Source organism: Siniperca chuatsi, linkage group LG7 (genome assembly GCF_020085105.1).
Source record: "Siniperca chuatsi isolate FFG_IHB_CAS linkage group LG7, ASM2008510v1, whole genome shotgun sequence".
Taxonomy (NCBI): domain Eukaryota; kingdom Metazoa; phylum Chordata; class Actinopteri; order Centrarchiformes; family Sinipercidae; genus Siniperca; species Siniperca chuatsi.
Window position 1 is genome coordinate 27,751,568 of NC_058048.1, and position 17,024 is coordinate 27,768,591.

A 17,024-nucleotide genomic window follows, 5' to 3' on the forward strand; every position below is an offset into this window, starting at 1 on the left:
CAAGAACCTCATAATTTGGGGAGATTAGAAAAAAATCTTACCTACTTCATTTCAGTAGGTTAGAAAGTTCTTTGGTGAATCTGAAAATGTCTTTAAAACAGCGGTAAGTGTTGTCAATTTACAAGTATATATTAAAGTTTTGCTTGGATCTATAATTGAGAAAATACAGCTACAGTAATTACCAACGCAACAATCCAAAAAGAAGAAGAAGAAAATATGTGTTCTTTAGTGACAGAAGCTCGGAGGCTTTTCCAGGATCCAGGATTCACTTTCCAGGACTCTGAGCTGAACACACCCTCTTGTTTATCCTGTGGGAGGAGGATGCGTTGACAAGGAGGGGTTCAAGTTCAATTAGGACAGCCCCCCCCCAAAAAAAATGTTTGCACACAGAGAGGAGAGGAGAGGAAAAGAAAGCGGTCGTAGAAACAGACAGGGAAGCCCCGGTGAGCAGCTCCACTGATGTTAATCCAGGAGTAAAACAAGACATGCATTCTGTAGGCAGGTCGTGGCTGCTGCTTACAGGCTTCATACTCTTTTATATCATCTACCTGTTGTTCGGAGCTCTGGTTTTCTCCAGCATCGAGCGGCCGGTGGAGGACAAGCTGCGACAAGAAATGGAAGCCCTGAAGCAGGAGTTTCTGAACCAGAGCTGCGTGAACTCCGCGTCCCTCGAACTCTTTATGGTCAAAGTGCTTACGGCCAACAAGTACGGCGTCTCTGTCCTCAGAAACTCCTCCGTTACTTCAAACTGGGACTTGGCATCCTCCATGTTCTTCGCCAACACTCTGGTCACCACAGTCGGTGAGTTCAAACAAAACTACAAAAGAAGTTTTTAGCGAGAAAAGTCACCTGTTGGCGTTTTTGCGCAGGACGCAAAACTCGCCTCAACTAACTCAACAAAAACACCACGAGATTTTTTTTTAACTTTATTTTGGACACAAAACACAACAAAAGTCAAACACTGGTAATACTTTTATGGCGTTATTTTGCCACGTGTCAAGGATGTTGCAGCTGCGCAACTTTCACTTTAAGTCAGTTGAGATCAAAACACAGATTCCTCAGAAGACCCACAGCCAGGGGGGGAAAAAATGGGTTTCCTCAATACTTAGAAATGAACAGATCATTTCCTTTACATTTTCTTGAAAAATCTCTATACACAGTCAAATATGGAAGACTCTTTAGCATATGTTTAAGGGGTTCATGGGACTTTTATTGTGGCATTATAAGGCAAAGGTTGTTAATGAGGGCAGATTATTAGTAAGTTATATGTTCACTTACAATTACCAGAATACCTCAGCGTCTGATTCAGTATTTATCTTTAATGTGATTTGGTCTGAACAGCCACTGTGCAGTATGTAGACACCTGACCCACATTACAGGAAGTAAAGGGTAGGCCTGTCCCGATAACTACTTTTGTTGGACGATAATATTGTTCCAGAAAAAATTGCGATAAACGATATTATTGTCACTTTAAGACCATTTTATGCCACTGATATAATGATAATATAATACCATAATAATGCAAGTACACCCTTTCAAAAAGCAATGAACTTTTAATCTGCCTGAGCCCCGCCCACGGTGAAACTCAGACACAGAGAGCAGATGAGAGAGGACAGAAGCAGCGGGACCAGAAACGACAGCAAAACATGTCTCAGACTCAGCATAGTTTTTTCTGTTCAGTTGCTGTGGAAAAAAAACGCTCAGGCGTAGCACCAAAGTCTTTATAATGTAGGGAAAACTCTGCTGTCTATTCTGGCATCATGTTGGCTAAAACGTTGGTGACATTCTTATCCAAATAAACACGCAAGACAAAGACAACGGGCAATGACCTCGATCATTTTTGCTGGCCTCGATAAGTCGATAAAGTAATTATAGTGACAGGCCTAGTAAAGGGTGCAGCTGGGTGGCCAGGTCATCTACAGGGGGCTCAGCAGTAATGTTGGGGTGTCCCTGAACTATTCACTCACCTGCACATCCCCGTACTTATACGCACACTTCACCCATCACCATCGTCGCAATCAGTGGATGAAGGCGCTGTTTGTCATTCGGTTTGTTAGTTGAGCTTTAGCCCTGAGAAAAAATTAGATGCTGCACAAGATCACATCGAAGCATCAGTCAGTTTTAGAGAGTTGAATCAGGTACGGTATTCAAGAGTGGTGAGGTAATCTGTCAGTACAATTAAAGTCTAAGTTCATTCGTCTTGTGCAGACCGCTATGAAGGTTATAGTGAGGGAAGAACAGGATCCTCTTCAGTTTATAAATGAGACTTCTGTGCTTAGAGAGGCACAGAAAAGAGTGAATGATCCATCTCACATCCTTCAATCTGAATATGAGCTCTTAGCTTCTGGCTGATGGTTTAGAGTTCCAAAATGTAGACTGAACAGTTATTAAAAATTAATTAGTTTTAGCATGTAAAACTTGGAAGACCCACAGAGGAATGAGTGTCTCTGATTATAAGGGGGCACTCCACCAATTTTGCTCATGAAATTCAGTTTACTCATCATGATGAGCCTATAAAAATAGTTGTAAAATGTAAAATTGTAAAATTCTTTTATTAAATCTGTTTTTCTCAAGACCCACAACATTATGAAAGTGCAATACGAAATCTTGACAACTTGGATAGCCTTACACATGTTAATAATGTTAACCTGAGACAATTGCTGCCGTGTCTGCAGTCGTTGGACTAGAGGGTCAGTGGCATGGCCATAAAGAAAGAGTTGTGTGTTTCTGTCTATTGTCCTAATTGGCAGTGTAGCTGCTGATATTTTGTAATCCCGAGAAAGCATACATGCTGTCTTAAAACAACATCCTGCTTCACATTTAAATACACACAATCGTTTGTGGCAACCTCCCAGTGCAACAACAGTGTAGCTGCAGAGCAGTTGGTGGTGATTTGGATATTGCACTTGGCCATATTGCAATTTCAATTATATTTCCATTAATTGTGCAGCCCTTCTTAAAAGTCACAATAGAACCAATGTGGATTTATTTCCTGTTGAAACAGGATGTTGAGGCAAAACATAGTGATGCAGGAAGGACCAGCGCAGCATTTTTGAAACGTTCACTGTAACTGCTTGTCAGGAAGGAAAAGAAACAGTATCTTTATATTTATCATTTCATAACGTTAAATAAAGTTACAGTAATTTCAGTCGCAGAATCGATCTCAGTTTCAAGGAAAAACAATACAGCACTGCTTTGTCTGGAAAAACAAGCCAGACACAAAGTCACTAAATGTCTGACTAACGGCAAAAACACACATGTTGTGTGAGGCTCAGCTCTTATTATTATAAATTGTAGTGTCAAAGCTACCTGGTCTCAGTACCAAAATACTGCAGCATCATTTTACACGTCACACAGAGAAGCTCCTGGATACTTTTATTGCAAGCTTCCGTGTTATCTAAGCAAACTACTATGAAAACATACGTTCACAGGCACGGTGCTGCCAACCAGACACTCACATGGGCACTGAGGAAATGCGAATTCATGCATGAAGCAGAACAGAAGTGACCTTTGTGTTCAGGGGAAGTTTGTTTGCTCTCTGTGATACATGAATTTCCTTCACAATACTGCATGTGTTTTCTTACATGACACTTCCTTAAATGTTTGAATGTATTTAGTTGATGTATCAGGTCCAGAGCATTTGGACCTGTCAGTGGTGTTTTTAACTTAAAGGATCTCAGTCCAGGCCAACAAGAGAAAGAGCTCAAGCAGTCAGATGATCATGAAGGTTGTTAACAAACCACCAGTTTATTATCTGAAACTTTTACCTGGAGGTAAAACCAGAAGTGAACACACAGAAAGGTACAGTACATTAAAGTGGTACTATGAAGTTGTTCTGCAAAATCAGAGTTTGCAAAGTTTACAATGGGCAGATTGAGAAGTAAGTTTTAACTGTTTGGTAAAACTATGAGTTTGTATACAACCTCGGGTTTCTGTCCTGTTGGACTAGTGACGTCACTGCATCCTCAGATCTCAGCAATGATGTTTGGTGACTAAAATGCTGCCATGACCAGCAGAAATGGTAGTCTAAAGTACAAAACCAAGACCCAGGTTGTAAACAGAGTCTTGTGTCCACGGCTGGGCCGATGGACAATGCTGTAACACAGGGGCGCACCCTGTCAAACACACACCACCACACACAGACAGGGTCTGAAATTAGTGGTCAAAAACCTTCATGGGTCATTTTCAGCATTTTCATTCATTAGGTCATTTTAAAGAAATACGAGGAATATTTTCTCCAGAGGTGAAAAGATCAGCAGACAATCCCATTACAACACCTGTCCAGAAAAAATGTCAAACTACTGAACACTGCAAAATACATTTTACTTTGTGTGTCTAATCTGTATCTAAACAGATTAGATTTCTCTAAATTAGCCTCCAGACAGAAACTGTCATTCCACTCATGTCTCATTAAGGCTCTAAGTAGAGCTTAAATACTATACAGTTGCAATGCAGCTGACAAGAAAATGAGAAGCAAATGTTAATTTTGTCTTAAATGTGTACAGTATAGGCTATTAATTAGTGAGAATTAAAAGTGAAAGTAACACAAAACAGACTTTCCTTGGAAATTACTGAAATAATAAACTGGAAAATCAGTTCAAAACCAAAAATCAAACCAAAGGTAAAGAACTGAACTTACAGCACAGACCATCAATGTGGCATTCCCCTGAATTGCTTGTGTTAAATAGACTTCACAGTAACGTCATTGTACATCAGGTTTAACTGTAGTTGAGCTGAACTTGTGTTTGTTTTGAAAGAGGACTCGCACTGAATTGTGCAGTGTGTTAAACCACTGAAAGTACCAGTTTAAAATGTAGTAAATACCCTGCTGTTGGGGGGCATCACCATCCCAGTCTTTCTGCAATCCAAGTGACTTCATGTATTTGATGTTGGGACAGATATGAAGGCTCAGGCTGATATATACCAGTATGTTCTGAAAGTATGATCTTATTGCCTCAACCCAGCACAAAAGAAAGACTGTGCTATCTCACAGCAGCAGCTGCTCAGTCATTGTCAACAGAAACATTTTGCACAATTCTTCATCCCTCCCATGTTTTTGTAGTCAGACACTTTAAACATGTGATTTCAGCGTTACATCCAATTAACCGTGTGTGTGTTTGTGTTTGGCTCCTCTATGTTGGTAATCATAGATAACAACCCGCAGGCTGACTTTGACAAAGAAAGCTGTGTACTGATCGCATGAAGTCCTTCTCTACTCTGGCTCGAATGACCGTCAGGCAGCACCGTTGAAACACATCATCCATCCAGATCTTGCCAGTGATTACCAGAGCTTCATTATATTGAGGATGTAATTATGTTAGGTCTTTAATGCTCTTACTTTGTTACTGAAATTTCCACCTTGAGTGAGGTTATTTATCCTAGTAAACAGTATTGAGTTCCAGTATCTTTTCATTCTGTTAAACAGTTGAAAAATACATTTTACGTAGTTGCAATGCAAATGATACATGTTGTATAAGCATAATTGGACATAACTGGTGAACAACTGATTTTCTGATACTGTTAGAAACTTTTGAAGAGACAAAATCAGGTGCAGCTGTGTTTTATTTCTCTACAAACTGCAGCTCTTTTGTGTGCAGTATGCATTATGATTTTGTACAATTGAAGCTGTGAGGCTTTTGTGTTCTTATGAAGTATAACAGACTGGGTGAAAGCAGCCAATTTCTGCGGCCTTAAACTCACAAACACAGTTAACAGGGCTGACTTTAACCCCACTGCAATTAGACGATTTGCACATCAAATTATATATGATCTTCGTGTACAAACACTCCTTTTGTACAGATGGAGGATTTTCTTTAACTGCACTCTGTGGAACCATGACTCCTCGTCTGGCCTCATCAACTGACTCTAGTCAGTACTGGATCAGTGTGGCAGTTTTATGTGTTGGAGTTGATTGTGCTTTTTTGTAATGTTTCTTTACTGCGTCTGTATTGTTTTCATTATATTTTTATACTGGGTTGTTACCGTAAATCAGTTTTCCTTTATGTGACAGAGGACACAGAGTTAAGATCTGGCCCAGTCAGAGGCTCATTTCAGTTACAATAGTTTCAGTGCCGCTTGGTAGAGAATGTCTCCCTGTTGGCAGGTTGGCAGATATTCAGTGAGTAGTTTGTGCTAAGAGCCTGGGTTTTTTTATTCCTCCCAGCATTAGTTCCCTGATACTGACCACGGCTGCTGTTTTTCAGTTCTTTTGGCTGCATCCCAACTTCAAGAGCAAGTCATGTGCTACTGTTACCACTTGTCTTACAGGTACCGTAGCTTTACCTGGGACACTACTATTAGTGATTCTGTAGTAATCTGTACCTATGATCACGCTGAGTGGGTTTTATAATTTAAACTATAAGTTGCATAAACCTTTTTGAGGAAATGTTTCACCTTAAGTCCCCTTACTGTGCAGTCATCATGATCCAGATTAGGAAAACTGAGTTTATGAAAATATAGATACACTCACCTAAGTTGTCTGCAGCTGTCACTATTGCACACAGTATAAAGCTTAAATGACAAAAACATATTCTCACTTATCTCTCGTGGTATTTGTACCTTTTTGATGCCCGGAGTTTTGCCTCTCAGGCAGCACTTCTATCTGAACCATCTGATTCATGGAGCATATTAAAGATGTAAAAGGCGTTTCACAATTTCTGTGTTAATATACAGTTACTTTACTGTCCACCAGAGTGGAAATTTGTATTTATCGACATAAAAGCATGAAAGCAAAGCATATAGAACAAATGTGGTATAAAGAAACCACTGAGACGAAGTATGAAATACACTATAGACTACACTATAGTAAAGAAATACATATAATATATTTAAAACATAACTTTAAATATTGTTTAGCAAGAGCTGAGTTTTTAAGTTTAAAATGCTGATTGCACCTGAAATAAACGACCCCCGTCTCCAACATACCTGTCCTCTTTCTTAATCTCCAGGTTATGGTCACACCACTCCTCTGTCTGACAATGGAAAAGTTTTCTCCATCCTCTACGCCCTGATAGGAGTCCCCTTCACCATGCTGGTGCTCACCGCCTGCGTCCAGAGGCTCATGTACCCGCTGGTCCTCGCTCCCGTCAGCCTCCTGCAGCGTTCAGGCATGGAGCCTCGGCCGGCCACCGTCGTCCACTTCCTGTTGCTGCTGATTGTGGTGGTGTTGTGCTTCTTTGTGGCGCCGGCGGCCGTGTTCAGCACAGTGGAGATGTCCTGGTCGTTCTTGGATGGCATCTACTTCAGTTTCATCTCTCTGTGCACCATCGGATTGGGGGATTTCGTTCCAGGGATGCAGCCTGGGCAGAAGTACAGGCCGCTGTACCAGGTCGGCGTCATGGGTGAGTACAGTTGTTTAGTACATCCCTCTTAGATCAGTAATGCATTTGTCCAGTCACCCAACTGCAGCCAAACTATACCTATTATAAGTACAGTAACATCAGACTAAAGCCCAGAACATCCACATTGTCAAGTCATATTTGGCCTTTTAAAGTTTAGCAGAACAGTAAATCTTTCACACTGAATTCCATTGAAACTGGCAGGGTAAGAGATGAAATGGCTAATATCTGAAGCCAGTTTTTTTCTGATCATACAAGTGTGATGTGTCCTTTTTAAGGCAAACACTTTCTGCTTCAGTTTCATTACTTTTTTTCCTCTTTGTCTTGTCACATTTGCTTCTAATGTCTAATTCATTCAAAGTTAAGTCTGAATGTTTTTCTATAGTCACCTCGCCAGGCTCACACACTTCCTCCTTTTAAGGCTTGGGCATCTGCTGTGTATGTTTGATAAGAAGGTGTTGTCTCATCATGGTCTGCAACACAGTGACCTGTCTACTGTTTACTGAGCGGGGGAGGTTACCACTGGAAGCTTTTTATGAGTGGGTTCCCATTTTGTTTGTCTTACACACGCTCACACAGGTGATGCCATACACAGTCCTTCCAATGGTTTTACATTATTCCACTGATGGTCAGGTGGCGGTAATGTGCCAAGATACACAGCAATGGGCCAGCAAAGACAGGGAAGAAGACTGCAAGCTTGTAAACATTGATGTAAATAAAGCAAGATTTAAAATACTTAAAACTTTTACAAAGCAGATTTTTTTAATGAGGAAGGAAATGTATTCAACATATTTGTTAGACCTCAAGGATACACACAATGCGTTTGGTGAAGAACAGCAAATGTAAACAGAACTTTTGTTTGTTTACAAGAAAACTCCACAGGGCAGCTTTAAGTGGGATAGTTTAAATCTTAGCAGCTATGCAAACACCCAGAAGCTAACCTGATTTTTACCAGACCAAACCTGTAACCTATCTGCAACCATAAAATAACCTACAGATAAGCAATAAAACGGTACCTTTTTTGGTGCAATAAGAAACATTGCCTTTTCTGCATGAAAATAAAAAACGGCTAAATATCGCAGTTGGTTTGCAAGTTGGCAGCCTCTGCTTCATCTTGTAGGAATCATTATTCATTCAGATAGTTTATCAATATAAATCAGATATTATTAATAATAATAATTAATAAAAATATTATGAACACTTTTCCACACCTGCAGTGTCGCTACATTCTGAAACATCCAAACATAATTTAAAAGCCAGTTTCAACACACACAGGGTCATCATAATATTTCCAAATCTCTACAAACCCACTGCACTTGTGGATATGTTAAAATGAAAGCTAACAGGAGTCACATGACGCACATTGAGTCTGGTGTAGTTTTGTCCTATGAGGGTCACACAGAGCTGTTACATGTCTGCAGAGCTGTAGATGAGCGCAGTACCATACCAGTCTCACCGGCTGATTCTCATCTTTGTGCTGCAGAAACTTTTCCTCATCTCCTTTCAAGAGAAAAGAAGACAGGGTCGTTTTTTTGTCGTTACGCAAGGAAATGGGAGATGCAATGTCCTTTTTTAAAACAAAGACTTAATATCATGACAGGAATGTACGACAGTATGATTTTTTTTGTCTTCTTGCTCTGAGGGGAGAAGCTGACCTTTGCAGCCGTGCATGCAGTCTTCATTCTCACCTCTTATGTGAGAAGTAGCACCTCTCACTGCTCTTTTCTCGGTAGCAAGTCAGGGCTTGACAGATCTGTACCTCATAAATTGAACTGTTCTCTGAATGTATCCATCGGCTGTAAGTACACTCTTCTGTGTCGCTCATTGTAAGTTAATCTGACTTTGCACAGAATGTCATGAAACAGAAATGAAATTATCTCAGAATCATTAGTGACTTTTGATAGAAGTTTGTTTTTTAATAAGCTTTTAAAACCTGGAGAGAGTCAGTGCAACAGTACATAGTCAATACATCCTTACTGTAATGTCAAGTTGTGTGTGGATCAGATGATGTCTTAAATTAGAGAGCAAATACCCTTAGAAGCTTTTTTGTTTATTTGTTTTGTTCTACGGATGGCAATGTCGTTCTGCTAGTTGGTCAGTGCACCACTTTGGTCCAGACTGAAATACTCTCAAAATATCTAAAATCAATTACTGTAGGGGTGCAACTAACGATTATTTTCATTATCAATTAATCTGCGGATTTTTTAGATGAATCATTTGTTCTATAAAATGTAAAAAAAAAAAAAAAAAAAAAAAAAAAGTAAATAGATAGTAAGTAAAAGTAACCAAGCTGACATCTTCAGATGTTTTCTTTTGTCCAAAATCCAAAGATATTCAGTTTAGAACGAGATATGACAAAGAAAAGCAGCACATCCTGCCATTTCAGAACTTGGAACCAGAACATATTTGGCATTTTTTCACAGTTTTTACTTAAATGACTGAAACAATTAATCGATTATCAAAATAGTTGCAGATTTAAAAGTAAAAATAATTTGTCAATTGGCTCATCGACTAATCGTTTTAGCTCTAAACTACTGGATAGATTGACATGAAATTTTGTACATTTATGTTCCCCAGACAATGACTCCTACTGACTTTGTTGATCGCCTGATTTTCCTCTAGCGCCGCCATCAGGTTCACATTTTTGGTTTTGAGTCTAATGTCTCAAAAACTGTTGGACATGAAATTTGGTTCACACATTCATATCCTCCTCAGGATAAATTATAATCACACTGGTGATTCCCTGACTTTTCATGTAGCACCACCATCAGTCAAATTTTCAAAAAAACAGCACTTTGGTTTATGACTAAATACTCCAATGACATTCATCCATTCCATTCCCATCAGCCTCAGCTGTACTTTGTGTTTCATGCTAATTAGCAAATATTATGCTAACAAAAAAAAGGCGACTGTGATAAACATTACCTGGTTAACATCAGCATAAGTACAGCCTCAGAGCTGCTATCGTGGCTGTAGACTCTTAGTTTTATGAGTGAAACAGGTCTGTGCTATTTAGATTAAATTTTATTGTCATTGCACTTGTACAAGTACTGAGACAACAAAATGCAGTTTAGCATCTAACCAGAGGTGCAAAAAGTAGTAAAGTAAAACCTCCATGGATCAAAAACTCATAATAGAAAGAGTCATAATTGTTTGCAGTTTGAGGTGTCCTGTCAACAGTTTTACAGATGTCTCTTTTGTAATGGTGGCCTATGGGGAAAATGCTTTTTGGGCCGCAGGGGATTTTTTGTTGCAATACCGCGAGTGGTCACTGGATAAAATTGGAAGCAAGGCTGAGTGGCGGTGCCGTATCCAGGTCTTATTATACATCCATGGGTGACAGCTGAAGGGAAGAAGCTGTTCCTGAGCCTGCTGGTCCTGGAACAGAGAGTCCTGTAGTGCCTCCCAGAGGGGAGGAGGGCAAACAGTCTGTGGCTGGGGTGAGAGAGGTGCTGGACCTCCTCCCTGTAGGCAGACTAATTGTTGTCGCTGATGAGGCCAACCACCAATGTGTCATCTGCAAACTTTATAATGGTATTAGAACCATGTACAGGTGTGCAGTCGTAGATGAAGAGGGAGTAGAGAAGAGGACTCAGCACGCAGCCCTGTGGGACACCGGTGTTCAAGGGGAGGGTTGAGGAGGTGTGGTTGTCTAGTCTAACAAACCTAAGAGTGTGTTTTCCATATTAGAAGCTGATTTTGTCATAATTTTGACAGCAACATCTTATGAGTCAGCTTTCATCTCTTTTACCCAGTGATTCATGATGTTAATACACTTAATTTCATCCCCACTGCAAAGCTCCATCTAGAAATGCAAAGTGCTGTCGGCGTGCTAGTGGTAAACTATTGATAGCCAGTGTCAGCTTTAAAATGTTTAAAATGCAGTATATTTGGGCAACTATGGAACTGGCATTTTTATGATGTCTGATTTTAAGAGCATGTAATTTCTAAAACTGGGAAATAAGCAACAGAATAAATGTGTTATTATTGTGGTATTTTAAAGAACATTGCACCTGCAGTTGTACTAAGACTTTCAGAAATGCAAACAAATATCAGCAGTGTGTCGTCTTGACAGGTTGGACAGGAAAATATAATTTCTTAGTGTGGAAACCTTTTGGGTGCATTCCCAGTGATATGATTCAGAAGTTAATTGTAAATGTGCTTCTTCATAAAACCTTGTACAGGACGCCAGTGGTTCTTTGTTCATGTTTAGACTGAGACATCAATGTCACATGATGGAGGCTATTTTCATAGTTGTGCTCCTGTTTTTCAGTTTCTGTGTGGGTGTTTTCTCTGTAATTGAGTCAGGGTTGGAATGACCCTTTTGTCTGAAAGTCGAGAGAGTGAATATCTGACAAACACTCAACTTGAGATTGAGATGAATGTGGTCTGCTGTATTCAGGGCTAAATAAAATGAGTAAATGCTGCATTTCACATCCTTTTTTTTTCTGTTCAGTTTTGCTCATTCCTCTGCAATGATTTGACTAAAACAAACAAGACAATTCCACCCTAATACTTTTTTCTTTTTCTTTACTGTACAAGCAGCTGTTGGTGATTAACTTTGGGTGTCTGTGGCCATTTAGGACGCTGGAAGTTGCTGTGTTTTCCTCCGTGTCCGGTCCTCTGCTAATCCCTTGACTTCAGTTTGGAAGGAGGCCCAGCAGTTCACACGGAGCAGCCGTGTGGTTTTCTCGTCCCACAGGCTGTATTATATAATAATGATGTAGGTCAGGTCAAGTCAGATTAACCCAAACAGTCCCTGCAGGTTCTGAGGAGAATTAGTGACTGATTATAGGATGTGGCCTGTTGGTTTCACAGGCTGATGATGTGACTGTCTTGAAACTGGTGTTGTTTCCACAGCTGAAGTGCTGTGTGCTAAAACTGATCATATGTAAATGTGTTCTTGTGAATACACGTTCCCTGCTGTAGTGGTGAATGAAAATGAGAGCCTAAATTCTAGTAAGTGTTTTGTTTTTTATCCATCACAGTCAACAGTAGGAATAAAAAATCAGTTGTATTGTCAGACAAATATGGGAAAGGTGTTGTTTCCTGACATAACAGATAATAATTTACCCTATAATGTTATTAATGGCAGCTTGAAATGGTAGATGACATTTTTTCTAGAAATGTAAATAAAAAAAAACAAAAAACAGTATGTCCATATTGGAGGGATTTTCCTCTCTTGACTGTATTCAAGTCAATCTTTTGGTAAATCAGATGGTAAATGGACTCTACTTGTATAGTGCCTTTCTAGTCTTCCGACCACTCAAAGCGCAAAGCACTACACGTCATTCACTAATGGCAGGTGCCAATTGCTCATCAGTACAAAGAAACTAATCATTTACACACACTCGCAAATTTGGCGTTCAGTATCTTGCCCAAGGACACTTCGACATGTGGGCTGGGGGAAGCCGGGATTGACCCGCCGATCTTCCGATTAGAAGGCGACCCGCTGTACCTCTAAGACACAGTCGCCCCAGATGGTTCTATCATCAAACAGAACTGTACAGGAAGTTAAGGCCTGAAGGTGTCTCCTAATTTTTACATTTTTGATTAATTTACCAGCCATCATTTTGTTAGAGGAGGATATTATTTTTCTTATCATTGTCCAACAATAATCTCTACATTATCGTCATATAAAATGTATTCTGACTCTGAAGTTGTGCAATGCAAAGGCCCCAAACATGTTGAAACTCCCTCAACATATTGATTATGCAAAGTTCAAAACTGCTATTTCAGGGCTTATCCACGACAGCACAGCATTTCTAGTGTTGCTGAAGAGCAAATATTTTAGGACGGTAGTTTGGAGTTTGGACAGCCAAAGTCCTTTAACTCATCAAGCTCTGTTTTCACCATGATGAGAATAGAAGATCAGTATAACATTAAAAGTTGGCAGGTTCAAACTGTTTTATTCAAGTACAGTAATTCATTAAAGGTGATCTAAGGAGGGATTATCTTTATGCATTGTTCTTTAAATCTAGGTAGGTTGCATTCATTTGTTGCAAGTCCTAAACCTGCAGATAGAAAAACATATAGGAGCAAAGCTAATAATATATAACCAGCAGGTGCTGACCTGTGTGCCTTTAGGATCTCCTCTTACTGTACACTTCCCACAGTCACTGTAAAGTTATGGAGCTGAGGCCTCTGTAATCCTGCACTGTTTTTCAAGAGTTGGCCTACTTGTATAGTGAGAGACTATTGTCCAGGACCTGCACTCTGTGGTTATGTGGGGCAGTTTAGTACATACATGTGACAGAAGAAAACCACATGGCTTTTCTTTAAGGCAAACACAAGAATCAGAGCAGAAATAACAAATGTTGAGCACATTTGGTTTTCACCTTTGCCACCAATTTGAGGGCACTTTTGTCCTCCTTTTTGGTGAAATGGATTTACTAAAATAGTTTTCTCTGTCCACAGTCCAGTGTATGTTTTAGACTTTTAGTCATGAATGGAGCATACTGTTAAAAGCAACTGGCAATGATTTTTTTTTTTTTTTAATATTTATGTCAGAGTTTGACCTGATAACATAGAAGTTTCCTACTTTTCTCTATGATCATCATAATTAAACAACCATTTATAAAGAATGTTATTTCACATTTGATTTTCATTCTTTATTTTAAAATTCTGTTTAAGTCAAATTAAAAGTAACCACATGCCACCTATGCTGACTTGAAACGATGAGTGTGCGGCACGTTAACGAAATACCACATGTACCAATATGTACCAACAGTATTGTAACCAACTGAGACACATATATGACATGGCTTTTTGTGGCTGAATCCAAAAGTTAGGTCTTTGCCAACACTTAAAAGGTGTTAAAAAAGATTACATTAAATTTTGTCATAGATTCTCTGCAACCTGCTGCTGTTTGATTATCAGCTGATAGAGATTCTGTGTCATACCTGCACTCCAAATGTCTTTCCCCACCGGCACAGCCAAAAGGAGTTCTACCTGTGACACGAGAAAACAAAATTGTTTAGAGAAGAATAGGGGCTAATAATAGCAAAGCTGTCTCTCTCTTTTTCATCTGTCAAAGTTACAAAATATATCTAAAGCATTTCCAGTTGTTAAAGTCTTGAAACATTCTTCTTTTCTAATTCTGCAAGCTGGTTTTGTGAATTCACAGGTCACCTGGACATGCCTCCTGAACTTTTTAATTAAATATTTTGATTGAATTTTCCAACATTACCAACTCCAGCCATCACATACGTACATACGTACATACATGCTTGCTTACTTACTTACTTACTCACTCACTCACTCACTCACTCACTCACTCACTCACTTACATACTGGGCATTTGGCCAATTTCGAAAATAGAGCAGAAAAGGTTGCCAGATCTAATAAACCTTTCTGGTTGAGGTAAGAATAGTATGCTTTAGCTGTTTGAGTTTGAGGTGTGTCATGACATCCACCAGCCACATTTATGGGATTGTGGTGCAGTCTTATTCCATTTGAGGCAAATCACTCCAAATCTGATTCATCCAATATTTCAGAAATATTGAAAAGTCAACTTCATGTAATGACTTTCTTTTGCAAACGTAGATTATCACATTGTTCTGTAGAATAAATGACCACCTTTGACACCTATCTCTCTGCCCCTCCCTTCAGTCTACCTGTTCGTGGGTCTGATGATGATGTACCTCCTGCTGCGCACCTTCCACAAAATGGCCGACCTGCACGGCCTGACCACCTTCCTGCAGCTGCCTCGCTGTGAGGAGTCTGACCTGGACGAAGACAGGGAGCCCATCGTGGAGAACGAACGTGAAGATCAGACGCCTCCTAACCGGACAGAAAAAGCGCCCAGCAAGCCCCTGGAGCCGGGATCACAGCCCTCGTACAACACCATCAACAAAGGCTGAGCTGTGGGGAGGCAGAGAAAAGAAAAACAAGCTCTACCTCTGGTGACCCCTTGGTCTTGAACCAGTGATGAAACACCCAGACTGGTGGGCTGAATCTGAATTCTTGTCTTTATTTTTTAATTTTGTCTTCGCTAGTCTCCTTGTTAAAAACATCCATAGGAGAGAGCTTAATAATAATGAGGAATTTAGATGAGATTTAAGATTCAGCCTTTGTGACTTGTTTGTGAGTGGTTACAACACAGCTTTCCGCACATACGAAAGGACTATCCTAACTTGACTACGGGAACCCCCTGGGCTGAAAGGCACAGATGTTCCTTTTCCTCCTCTACACTGGTGCAACTGTGGTATGTTCACCGTAAAGGCTTGGCTGGTGTGTTTACAGCCTCAGGATAGCACATGAAGGGCTCAGACTTTTTATACATGATTAGTTGTCGTCAGATCACTTTTGTCTTGCATATATTTTTGTCACACTGCTTTTTGTGCCACAGGTTTGGGCTGTTAGTTCAGGACTAACAAATCTTGTATATAATTGTGCTGAAACTAAGTCTTGGTTATATACTTGCCATTTCAACTTTACAAAAAGCTTTTACACCTTTAACTCCATTTGTTTTTATTTGGGTGCGTTGTTCAGCTCCTTCACTTTATATTTCACATATGCACATCATGGCCAAAACACCTCCAGACTATTGACCAGACCGTCCAGTCATATTTATAGCCAGGATTGGCCTTTTACTTACTTTTGCACCACTTTAGTGCCCCACTTAAGTAGATCTTCACAAGCATGAATGATCCCAACTGCAGTGAATCTGTTAAACCTTTAGATCACTTCCTCAAATAAAGGTCAAATGTGGGCCTACGCTGAGCATTTCAAACTCTGGGTACGTTAACTGGAACATATTTCTTATTTAATCAGATTTCCTGTGTGAAAGTAGTACGTTTCCTGTGTCTGGGTCCGCCTTGAAGAGTACAGACCAGCATTGTGTCTGTCCTCCTTTATGGTGCTTCCCCCTGGTGTCTACATGTTTGTAGCACATGTTTCTACACCACCAGAACAGAAATTAATAGGGTCAAAGGGTTGGAATAGAGGGACGGACGAAAAGAATTTAAAAGGAAGGAGATGACTGAGGGCATGATTCATTTCAATGAAAAACCAAATGTCACTTGTCAAACACAACCTGTTCTGTGTGATTTACACTGTCTGGATTTTATCGACCACTCTGATGTTCACAAGTTATCTTTCTTTTACTATCGAAGTTGTAGTCTAACAAAATTGTATCCTGATACTGTAAAATAAATCGTCTCTGTCCATGTTGGTGTATATGTTGTAGTTTAGTGATCAGTTTAACATGTATTCACAATGGACAACCATAAATTAAAAAAAATTTGCCTGTATTATGTTGCCACGTTTGTTCTCAGAAGCATTTCATCCTCGTCTTCAGTGAGATAGTTTGTACCGTAATTCATCCAAAAAATTTAATTTGCATGTCAAGCATTGTGAAATGTACAAGACACATGTGAGCTTTACAGATATTTAGAATTTGAAGCTGTCAATACGTAACACCCAGCAGGTGAGGCTGTGATCAGAGAGCAGAATCAAACACTGGGTCAGTTTCCAATTCTCTTAAGAAATGGAAGTGTGTTATGAGGTGGATATCCACCTCAAATCAAGTGTCAGAGCATTAAAATGTCTGACACACAAAAGCTGGGACAAAGTGATTGCTTTCTTATTTATGGTGTGAAGCAACTGTAGGTGAAGCTGCCTGCAAGGATCCACGTGATGTTTTGTCACAAAGGTACAGTGTTTTGAGTCCTTGTCTATTAGGGA

At 39.8% G+C, this 17,024-nt stretch overlaps 1 protein-coding gene across 1 annotated transcript; it reads left to right on the plus strand.

Moving 5' to 3' along the window:
- Positions 1 to 259: 259 nt before the first annotated feature.
- kcnk6 (potassium channel, subfamily K, member 6) lies at positions 260 to 16,591 on the plus strand. Its single transcript, XM_044203688.1, has 3 exons — positions 260 to 801; positions 6,948 to 7,340; positions 14,949 to 16,591. The coding sequence occupies exons 1-3, from the start codon at positions 486 to 488 to the stop codon at positions 15,197 to 15,199; spliced, it is 960 nt and encodes a 319-aa protein (XP_044059623.1). The 5' UTR covers positions 260 to 485; the 3' UTR covers positions 15,200 to 16,591.
- Positions 16,592 to 17,024: the final 433 nt, after the last annotated feature.